This window comes from Mus musculus, chromosome 10, assembly GCF_000001635.26.
Source record: "Mus musculus strain C57BL/6J chromosome 10, GRCm38.p6 C57BL/6J".
NCBI classification, from domain to species: Eukaryota; Metazoa; Chordata; class Mammalia; order Rodentia; family Muridae; genus Mus; species Mus musculus.
The window spans coordinates 30590771-30602566 of record NC_000076.6 but is presented as its reverse complement, the minus strand read 5'-3'; the positions used below and the strand labels follow the sequence as shown (position 1 = coordinate 30602566).

General features: G+C 41.0%; 1 protein-coding gene across 11 annotated transcripts in view; it reads left to right on the top strand.

The window, feature by feature from the left end:
* The first annotated feature begins 417 nt into the window (after positions 1–417).
* Trmt11 (tRNA methyltransferase 11) overlaps positions 418–11796 on the top strand; it is a 67925-nt gene continuing 56546 nt past the window's right edge. Inside the window, exons 1-6 of one of the 11 annotated variants that reach the window (XM_011243211.3) lie at positions 1888–1977; positions 2973–3193; positions 4762–4827; positions 8379–8452; positions 11465–11546; positions 11632–11724. In XM_011243211.3, coding sequence (XP_011241513.1) covers positions 8430–8452; positions 11465–11546; positions 11632–11724 — 198 coding nt within the window. In that variant the 5' untranslated portion in view covers positions 1888–1977; positions 2973–3193; positions 4762–4827; positions 8379–8429. Of the gene's footprint in view, positions 1978–2972; positions 3194–4761; positions 4828–8378; positions 8453–11464; positions 11547–11631; positions 11725–11796 lie in introns of all 11 variants that reach the window. The other 10 variants (XR_003948811.1, XM_030245319.1, NM_028604.3 and 7 more) reach the window with 10 other exon arrangements.

The following is an 11796-nucleotide window of genomic DNA, read 5'->3' as shown; positions in this document are numbered from 1 at the left end:
TGAAGACAGCTACAGTGTACTTACATATAATAAATAAATCTTTAAAAAAAAAAAAAAAAGATATGGTCAGTTATAAAGTCCAGCAATAACTGCATATCTGTGTTAGTTTTCTAGTCAAGTTTCATAAATGCAAATGAAGAGAAATCCTAAACTAGGTGTTGTGCATAGGCCTATAATTTCAACTCTCAGGAGGGGGAGGGGTGAAGAGCTTGACAGTTTTAGGTCAGTCTGGAATATATGAAAACTAGTTTAAACAAAAATTAACTTAATATTTTACTGAATTTTCATTTATGTAGTCGTTTGTAAAAGTGTTCTTACATTTTTGAGTATTATTCTAACAACTAAAATAACTTACCTTTTAATTATCAGAATGATTTTTATTTTGACGGGGGGGGGGGGGGGGGAGGAGGGCGGGGTTCAAGGAGAGGGGCTCGATAGTGTTAAGGATTTGGCTCTTGTGATTATAGTAGTACTTCCTTCAGAGTCAGAACCCAGAAAGGCAGATAGATCCAACAGAAAGTCCTTGTAGCTGGTTTGTAGGTACTACACTAGAGAGTGGGAATGCTGGGAAGTCAACGTCTATCCATCTCCTTGGCCCATCTCACTGCTGGGTAAAGCTTTTCAGGTGTATCCTGTTAGGGTAGGAGTGCCCATAGCCAGGTGAGTGAGTCCTCATCGATTCTCTAGAAGGAAACCCAATAAACTCATTGCTCATTGGAGTGAACTTTGGTGATAATGTGCCTTGTTTTGTTCTTGGGATTTTGGTAGACATGGTTGCTGTTGCTTACATTGTCCTCAGTGAAAGGATTTTTAACAACACTAACAAAGGCAAATCTCTCTTTAAAAAAAAAAAGCAGAAATTCTCATTTAAAACAACAAAAAACATTTCCCAATGCTATTTATTGGTCCCATGCAATAGAGTATACGTTGAAGTTTGAATATTGTAACACCTAGTACTTATAGCTATTATCTGTAGGATGCAATACTCCAGTTCTTAAAAGAATATTGAAGCTCACAGATGTTACAAAATTCGCTGAGAGCATAGGGATAATAAATGGAACTGAGGTTTGGGTAACAAGGGTCACCACTGTCTGTGTGCTGGCTGTCTTGATCACTACCAATAAGCATCAACTATATTTCTGGCACAGGATACTTGTATATGCTGTGCATTACCAAGGTGGAACACAAAACCCAAAAATACAGGCCTCAGCAGTACAAAGGGTTCAGTACTTTGAGCAGAAATGATACTTGTCGAGCTTATGTATAGGTAGCCATGTCTCTTGCAAACTGTTATGGTATTAGGCCCATCTGAGTAATTAGGGTAACTTTCACCAATGTTTTTAATCTACCACTGGCTGTGGATTTACTGTGTGCCTGGAACAACATAGCATAATTACGGAGTGCAAGTCTGAGGAAGGCTTTTGTTTGTTTGTTTGTTTCCATACAGAGCAACCCGAGATGGGTCCTTGACAGCTCTTGAAAAATTTTTGCAAAATCACTAAAAGTACACTCAGTGTTCAAGCAGGTGAGGCTGAATCTCGAACGATTAAGAGTCTACACTTAACAGTGAAGTTTTGGTCCAGTTTTGAGCTGAAGAACAGAGGGAGGAGTCAGAAGAACACTCCAAGTGGAGTATCCCTGGGGAACTGCGCGGGATCACTGCAGCCTGCCTCTTAAAACAATGCATCTCACAAGGGGAGCGTGCTAGGGTAGCCACAGACGGTGGGAACACCAGGATCTCACTCTTGCCCTTAGCGCCCCTTCCTAGAAAGTGCCACCCGCCAGTGTTCCTTGTCGTGCTTCCGTTTCCGGCTCCGGGATGAGGCTCGGCGGAAACTTGGCTCTAGGGAGGAGGAGGAGGGGGCGGGCCCGTGGAGGCCGCGCAGGCGCACGGTAGTAGCTGCAATGGCGCTGCCGGGCTCCTTGAATCGCTATCTCTTGCTCATGGCACAGGAGCATCTGGAGTTCCGCTTACCGGTGAGCCGTCCTGGGTGCTGGGCGCAGAGGCTCGCACTCCTCACGCGCCGGCTGGGGGGGGGGGGGGTCTCTGCGGGCAGCGGCGCGCGCCTGGATTGGGGCGGGGATGAGGCCGCTGGGCGGACCATGTCCCCGGCAGCCTTTCTCCAGGACGGAGCCTTGCCATTCACCCCTCTGCACGTGCTCCTGGCGCCGCAGTTAAGCAGGTGAACCTGACCCGACGCAGAATGGAGACATCCATGGGGGCTCTCGGTGGAGTGTGAGGAGTGTCGATATAGGTTCAGGCATGATGGAAGGCTTGGGGTGGAACTTAATAAAGTTGGGGAGGGGGAAGCTTTTTTATTTACTCAAGTGACATTTTCTACAGCGCCTGAAGTCGCGTGCACCGAACGGCAAGGATGCGCTGACTGACAGCTCTGCCCTTAAAGAGCGTAATGTTTACTTAGGCTCAGGACTAGCGGACGCGAGAGCATAGCCATAACTTTGTGAAGTGCAATGATGGAGGGTTCTTAGTGGGAACCTTTAAAGTATGGGGGCCTTTTAAAAAGGGAATCTTTGTCCATTGATGAATGAAGGATGTTGCCTTTCAAGGTGGGGGTGACATATGAGCTACAGTATTAGTTACCGGGGCCAAGGAAATAAGTCCATTAGAAGTATAAACTGTTGTTCGTTGCTCGTCACCAGCTACGTAGCAGAGTGGTAAAGAGAGAGAAGTAGGCTGATGGACCAGAGAAAACAGACTTGAGGACACTATAGCTTGGAAGAGGAATTAAACAGTTTAAAAGTAAAGAGGCAGAATTAGATTGTTTTTTAATAGAAAGTAAAATGAAGGAAGGACTCGAGAGCAATAAGACTGGAGTTAATAAGAATCTGTTGGAATATTAAATGATTAAGAAACTAATCTAGTGTCAGCAGTAAGAGAACAGGATAGAGTGGCAATGTAGGAGGTGAGAACAAATCTAGATTGTGATAAGCATTTCATTTTTCTGCGTAAGAAAACCTGGAAAGGATGAGATTTCTTCAACTTCATGTTTAAAGAGTGGTGAGACACTGGAACTGGAGAGTTGGCTCACTGGTTACGAACACTGCTCTTCCAGAGGACCTGAATTTGGCGCCCAGCAGCTGTGTCAGGATACTGCCTACAGCCATTGGTAACCCCAGCTCCAGGGGTGCCTACACTTCTGGCCTCCGTTGGCACAAGGCCTCCCTTACTTTTGTGAGTGTACCCACAGGTTTTAAAAAAAAAGTGCTAGGCCAAGTACAGATGCTTGGAAGCTTGGACATTAAAGGAAAACTGGCAGGAGACATGCAACATGTCAGACATAAGGACAGAGGTTTCCTCCTCCTTACGGGGATGAGTAGGAGTGAGTGTATGTGTTTTGTGGCTAAGATGGAGGTTCTGTCCCCACCTCTTACACATCTTTTCATTCTGGGATATCCATGCAATTTATTTTCACCATTCACCCCCAATTCTTGCTAAAACCAAACACCTTCTAGTACAAGAAACAACTTGATGCATACATACCCAAAGAGAACTAGAGGTGGCATTTGTTGCTCACATCTCCCATTGTTTGTGATTTGGAGTAGGAAGTGATGGTATCACTCCCTCCTGATGGCCATGGTCATGGTGTAAAGACCTTCTGGAAGGGAGGGAAGGAGAGTGTTGGCAACCAGCATCGGGGACACTTATCTTCTTAGTTACTTCCTCATAGGGCCAATGTGGAGGGATAGAGTTCACTTGCTATATCTTATTTAAGCAATTGGTCAGTGTGACAAAGCAAGGTATTTTTACAGTCAATCTGTGTTTATCAGAACAAAGAGGTTGCCTGAAGGATGTATGCATTTGATCAAATTTCCTCATGACATGCATGTTACATTTAAAATGTTCACTCTGGGCAGGTATAGTGGTACACTCCGGTAATCCCAGCGTTTGTGAAGTGGAGGCAGGTGAATCGAGAAGTCAAGGCAGCCTTGGTTATATGACAATCTTAAAAACAAACAAAACTGGTGTTAACTCTTTCTAGTTTTATTACTACACTGAAAGGTTAGCCATGTCCTTACACGTTTCAAACTCACAATTATGCTCCCTAGCTAATTATTTCTTTTTCAAACATCTTCAAATCATGTTTAATAATTCATTCTATTTTTTTATTGTTGACTATTTTATTTACTAATCTGTAGCATCTGTAAAAAAAAATTCTTTACTTCCCTAAATCAGGACAGAACAGTTTCTGATGAAATCCTTTTGTAGCTCATGTATAAAATCTCTCAGGTCTATGACCTAATAACCATGGTTAGGACTATAAAAATCTCAGAAGTCTATGTTACAATTGCCTGATGCTGACAATTGCAATATGCCTCAAGTAGATATCCCCTTCCCCTTTCTTTCTATCATTAGACCTGCTTTTCTCTGCAGACTCAGTTTAAAGGATTGAAAATGCACATTAGTCACTTGTCAGAAGTAACCTGACAGAGCAGAGCTTTGTTTTGCCTCATGACTTTGGAGAGTGCAGTTGGAGGTGTAGCAGAGTGGCATGGTCTGAGGCTGGGTTGTGAGGAAGCGGCGTGTCCACACACTAAGAAACATGGAGTGGGTCGGAATCGTGGGAATAATTCTCAAAGCCTGCCTCTTAGTGGTGGACTTAGCCACGGCCTCCTAAATACTCTCCAGTGTTCAAAGTAATACTTCAAGCTAAGCACTGACCTGAAAAACATGAGCCCTTGGGGGACATTTCTGCCTCAGACCGTAACAAACATATATTTTCTCTATGTTTTTCAATACAGGAAATAAAGTCTTTACTATCGGTGTTTGGAGGGCAGTTCACTAACAGTCAGGAAACTTATGGAAAGGTAAGGTGATTTTATTTATTTATTTATTTATTTTTAAAGGGAATAGGAGGTGGTTTATTTTGGAGCCATTTTGAATGGTTATGGCCTGGGAACACATATTTAGGTTACCCCAAATTCCGTGTTGCAATGAAGCAGTTCTCCTGGTTTTACAGAACAAAGGAAGTCATAAATTAAGGTAAGCTGAAATATGTCCTACTATACGTCAGAGAGGTGGTTTGTAGCAAGATGCAGGAAGCATCTTTACAGGCCTGAGATGCTATCGGACGACATCCTTAGCTTTTGCATGGCGGGGCAAGCGTTTTTTATCTATTAGTGCAGTATGTTAGTTTCTACACAGAGACGGGGAGGATGCTAAAGGAAGCCCAACACAGGCACTGCAGTTCTCATCAGTCATTGGTCTCTGTGGACACAGCTTCTTTCCTGAGTTCTTGCTCACAGTTGCCCCAGTTGGCCAAGCCTCACAGTTGTGCATACAGGGGCCAGGAATGCTCATTGCCAGTGTCTGTTGTAGATGCGGCTGAGAAACGGTCAGGGCAGCTGTTTTCAGGAGAGGAATAGTGGTTAAGATCTTTAACCAAGAAACTTGTGGATTATATCAAAGTTGTAAATCATCATGATCCATCAAGATGTACTTTCTTTCCTTTTCCCGTATCTGTTACAGCATTTACGTGTGACATGTGCTTAAGTAATTAAGAGCACTGTTTGGCGTAACAGAGTGGAGGTAACAGATGAAGGAACATGCATTTAAAATACCTAGAATGAACGTATGTTCAAGTAGATTGACTGTGGCTCCTCCTATATTTACAGCTGCTTGTGCTCTGTCTTATGCGTATTTGAATGGTTAGAAATGGGACTTCAGAAGAGTTTCTGTAATAATAACCCCCTTTTGAGTTATTTTAATCCTTGCTAATTGTACTATAGGACATTTTAGATACTAATGGAATCAAGAGCTTTCAGTACTTATTATTAGAGATTGGTATCTTTTGTATAATCTGGATAAAAAGAGTTAATCCAAATTTTTGAGTATCTGCTAGAGTAAAAGTTTATTTTAATAACTAGGTTTATTTTATACAAATTATACTGAATTATGGGAATATATTTGTAATCACATAATATACACGCAGGCACAGTGGGAACACTTGAATTTTTTAAATAGTAGTTTTAAATAAGGTAAGGGTTTAAGGTAAACACACAACATAAAGACATGGTCAAGAGAAAGGGCATTTATAGATTTATAAAAATAAAGATTTACATTATTTTATCACATAGAAATATACCAGAAGCACATGCCTTTAATCCTAGAACTTAGAAGGCAAAGGCTAGAATATCTCTGAGTTCAAGGCTAGCCTTGTCTACATGGTAAGTTTCAGAATAGCCATGATTATGTAGGGTGACCGTCTCTCACCCCCAACCACAAAGAAAGGAAAAACATCAACCAGGTATAAAATCATAAATGATTTAAAAATCTGAATATCTTAAAATCAAGAAATTTTTGTTTGTTTTTTGAAACATGATTTCTGTGTAGCCCTCACTGTCCTGGAACGTACTCTGTAGACCACGCTGGCCTCAAACTCACACAGATCACCTGCCTGTGCCTCCAAGTGCAGGGATTAAAGATAGGAGCTACCACAGCCTGGCGAAAATCAGATGTTTTAAAGAAACAAAACCTGAGCAATGTCAGTCACTTGGGGTACTCCCCTGTCAGCACGGTAGCCTTGAAGATGAGTGTCATCCAGCCGTTTTGAAGTCCACATAAATGTGCTCTCATACGATGTGAGGAAGTTAAGGTAGGGTGAGTTTGTATCAGACCATATCTATGTATGACCATATGTAGATTATACATAGACCAGATATAGACCATACATAGTAGCCCCAAATTTTCGTTGTGAGGCTTGCCTTTAATGACTGAACTGCCTCTCTAGCCCTGTATGCACAATTTTAAAATGCTAAGGTGACTGACTCACCTTGTTTGAGTTATGTTGAATTTCTCTGTAGTGTAGTATCAGTGTTGGAAGAAGAAAGATTGAACATGACAATCTCATCTTTTTCTTTTGAAAGAAGAGAGGCCTTAAGTTGAAGTCATCTGTTATTGGCCTTTATTCCAGAGTGCCTCAGTCACCGACAGGAAGGATGGAGGGGAGCAAGTGGATCTAAGGTGTGAGATGGTGAGCTGAGGGCAGGGCACTGCTGTGCTTAGCCATGCTCTGGCAAGGTGCTGTTTTCAAGGGGCTTTCCAGCCTGCTTACTGGGTGCTGGGACTGAGGATTGAGAAATGTTTGCTTTTTTTTTTTTTTTATTTGGTTTTCCAAGACAGGGTTTCTCTGTGTAGTCCTGGCTGTTTTGGAACTCACTCTGTAGACCAGGCTGGCCTTGAACTCAGAAATCCCCCTGTCTCTGCCTCCCAAGTGCTGGAATTAAAGGCGTGTGCAACCATGCCCGACTGAAATGTCTTCTTTTTACATTAAATAAAATGATAAAATAATTCAAGCTAATAACAATAATCTACACCATGGCTTTACATCATCATTAATTCACAGGACACCTCAGGCCACAGCTATCCATAAGATGAGAGACCAGGTTGGGCATGGTAGCATACCCCTATCTTTCTGTCACTTGGGAAGTTATGACAGGAAAAAGATCCTCGCCAGGGCAGCTTAGTGAGGCATTTCTGTGAGTGGGTGGGGCAGGGTCTGTGTCAGTTTGGTTTCTCTTATGGTGATAAACATCATGACCAAAGATAACTTGTGGAAGAAAGGATTTATTTGACTTACACAACCTGATCCCAGTCGGTGATGATGGGAAGTCAGGGCAGGAATCTGGAGGCTGCAATTACGCAGAGATCATGGAGGAGTGCTACTTACTGGCTTGCTCAGTTTGCTTTCTAACGTGCCTAGGACCTCCTGCCAGAGGATGGCACAGCTGGCAGTGGACAGGGCCCTTCCTTATCAGTCACTTATCAAGAAGGTGTCCAGCCAACGTGCCTCAAGGCCAATCTGGTGGAGACATTTCCTCACCTGAGTGTGCTAAATAACAAAAATCCACGCTATATAAAGAGCACAGGGAAGGAGAGAGTGAAGGAGAGATTTAGTAATTAAAAAAATAAGTCACAGTGTGTTATAGATATTATAAGGGATGTTGACTTACAAAAAGTCCAGCCATACACTCTCTCTATCTGTGTTGGTTTTCTAGTCTAACTATAAATGCAAATGAAGGGAAATCCTGAACTTCATTGTTGTGCATAGGCCTAGAATTTCAACACTTGGAAGGGAAAATACGAGGCCAGTATAAAAACTAGTTTTGAGAAAAATTAACTTTAAAGTGTATTTTACTGATATTTTCATTTATGAAGTGGTTTATAAAAGTGTTCTTACATTTTAGAGAATTTTCCCAACAACTTATCCACCAAAATATCAGAATGATTTTATTTTGAACAGAGATCAGATTTGCCTATTTTACATGGTAAAAAGGAGTTTCCCCTGGTGACTCCTTGAATCAAAACATACTAGACTATTGTAGCAGTGATCTGCATGCCTATTCTTTTTTTCTTTCAGTCTCCATTTTGGATTCTTAACATTCCCTCTGAAGATATTGCAAGAAACTTAATGAAACGGACTGTGTGTGCCAAGTAAGCGAAACTCTTTATGTGTGTGTGCACACGCAAGGCTTCACAACTCCTGTGGTCTAGTTCTTGCTGTGCAAGGTAGCAGAGGCGCATCAGTTCGAAGTTTCACAGATTTACCATTGGGTGATAATGAGGGAACAGAGAGTTACCTTATGCAGCAGAGGTGGCGAGCGAGTCCTAACACAAGCAGGAAGCTAATACTGAGTGCCACACTCAGGGTAACCAAGTTGTGGAAAATCTAAACCTGCTTTTCTCATTCTTGATTTGAAGTTGAATAATCAAATTAGTAATTTTTAAAAAAGAATTATTTATTTATTTTATGTTTGTGAGTACACTGTCACTGTCTTCAGACACACCAAAAGAAGGCATCAGATCTCATTTACAGGTGGTTGTGAGCCACCATGTGGTTGCTGGGAATTGAACTCAGGTCCTCTGGAAGAGCAGTCAGTTCTCTTAACCACTGAGTCATCTCACCAGCCCTCAGATTAGTAAATTGAAGGTGACAAAACTCTCATGAAATATGTCTGTTAGAGAAATGGATTCTAACAAGCACATTTTTGAGTAAATTGTTGCTTATTCTTATTTCTAGACTTTTATCATTACTTTCTCTTATATCCATTTTCTTTAATTTTAATAGTTGCTTTTTTTCCTGACTATAATGGCAGATTATTGAACCTGTTTTTTCCTTAGATACTGCTTTTAATAATGGAATGAAAATAAATGTATATATTTTTCATGGTTAACAATGTTTTGTAATGTGGTATACACTGTGACCTTTATATTTATCTAACTTTATCTTGTTGAGAAGTAAGCTCAATTCTAACTCTAATTCCTTAAACCACAGCTTGTTAATGAACTTGTTATTATTTAACAATATATATTTAACAAATTTGCATTTCAAATGTTCCCCCTTTCCCAGTTTCCCCTCTGTAAACCCACTATCCCAGTCCTCCTTACCCTGCTTCTATGAGGATGCTCCCCCACCCACCCACCCATTCCTGCCTCACCGCCCTAGCATGCCCCTACACTGGGGCATCACAGGACCAAGGGCCTCCCCTCCCATTGATGCCAGATAAGGGCCCTTCAGCTCCTTCAGTCCTTCCCCTAACTCCTCCATTGGAGTTCATGTGCTCAGTCCAATGGTTGCTGTGAGCATCCACATCTGTATTGGTCAGGATCTGACAGAGCCTCTCAGGAGACAGCTGTATCAGGCTCCTGTCAGCAAGCACTTCTTGGCATCAGCAATAGTGTCTGGGTTTGTTGTCTCTGGCTGTGGCTTGTCCCTCCTGCAAGTCTGTGTGTCAGCACTCCTGGGAGACCAGCTCTCTCCCTGCAGAATTTGGGTATGGATAGCTGTGGCACAGGGTCAGCTCTGGGGAGCAGACAGAAACTGGAAGCAACAATAATTTTTTATTTAACAATAATGACTAGAAATTGGAAACAACAGAAGAAATGAAGACTATTTGTATAGAAAAATATTCCATACTGAAGGAGCTGAGGAGACTGCTCCTTCCATATGCAACATTTCTGCTTTACCTAATCTTGTTAAGATCTACAGCTATAGCTGAGCGTGGTAGCACATGCCTTTAATCCCAGCACTCGGGAGGCAGAGGCAGGGGGATTTCTGAGTTCGAGGACAGCCTGGTCTACAGAGTGAGTTCCAGGACAGCCAGGGCTACACAGAGAAACCCTGTCTCGAAAAACCAAAAACAAACAAACAAACCAAATAAACAAACAAAAAACTACAGCTATTTAAGATATTTAAATTCCAGAAGTAAGGGATATTAGGCTTAAAATAGCCATCAACATACTCAGAAGTTACATGTTTAAAGCATGCCTTTTGATGCTTATGTTTGATAAGTAGAAAGTTAATAATTTATAACATTGTAAAACAAGAGGATTTATGTTTGGTCATTTTTCCTTTCCATGGCTGAGGTTTCGCTGAGGATGCTGCTAATGAGAGGACCATTACTTGCTCTGCATTCAGTAGAAGACTAATTCACTTTCAAATTTAGGTTTTATCTACAGATAATTAGTATAGACTTTCAAGGACATACTTAAACATCATTCAAATTTTTCTGTAGTTGAGTTAGGCTTAAAATTAATTTAAAATAGTTTTAGTATATATTTTAAAAACATTTATTTTTATTTTACTCGTATATCTTTGTGCCTGGATATCAGTGTGTGTGTACATGTGTGCAGATGCATTCAAAGGCCAGAAGACAGCGTTTGATCCAGTGGAACTGTAGTTACTGGTGGTTGTAAGATGCCTGATGTGGGTGCCGGGAACCAAATTGAGTTCTCTGCAAGAGCACCAAGTCTTCTTAACCACTGAGCAGTCTCTCCAGCTGCTTCAGTGTGGAATATTTTATACATGCCACAAAATGTGAAACATATAGCAAAACCTGGATACTTACTTTTTAGAGCTCAACCTTCTCAGTAACTTAGTCAGTTTTACCAAATAATAGCTAACTACTAATAGTAGGGTTTGTATTTGCATCCCCTCTTCCTTTATATTAGGGAAAACATTATGAAAAAATGATTTTCTGCAGCTTTCCTTAAAAACAAAAACAAAACAAAACCCCAAAACCATGGGATTTTATTGCATGGTTTGATCTAGTATAATATGTAATAATAAGGGTATGAGATTTAGCTCAGTGGAAGATAGTGTGCTTATTAGCACACATGAGACCCTGGGTCAATCCTCACCCCCCCCCCCCCAATATATGCACATATATTTCTACATTTCTGTATGTGTATAAATGATGAAAACTTAGAAATACCCTAACTTAACGTTGAATTTCCCTCCTTTCTTGTAAGGTTCAACTTCTTTGTGTGGTTTGGGGTTATATTGTTATTTGTTTCCAGTGTACACATTTCTCACAGATAGATTAGGAAGCATGGCCAATGACCATTTTATTGTGTCAAGCATAAAGAACTAGTAAAATAACTATTATGTATTGCTGTCTGAACTAAGTTCTTTACTGAGGTTAGTACCACTCATTTATTTCCTAGGTCTATATTTGAACTATGGGGTCATGGAAAATCTCCCGAGGAGCTGTATACTTCTCTTAAAAGTTACCCCGTGGAGAAGATGGTGCGTAGTGAAATGTGATTTTACATAGGCAAGTGTGAACATTTGGTATAATTCCTAAGCTTAAACTATTTTTCTTCTATTTTAGGTTCCATATCTGCATTCAGATTCGACATATAAAATAAAGATTCACACATTTAATAAAACATTAACTCAAGAAGAAAAAGTGAAACGAATTGATGTAAGTGGTACTGGCTGACCCAGAGCCTGCAGTCAGTGCGCCCTAGCTGTTGATGTATGTGAACATGTGAGA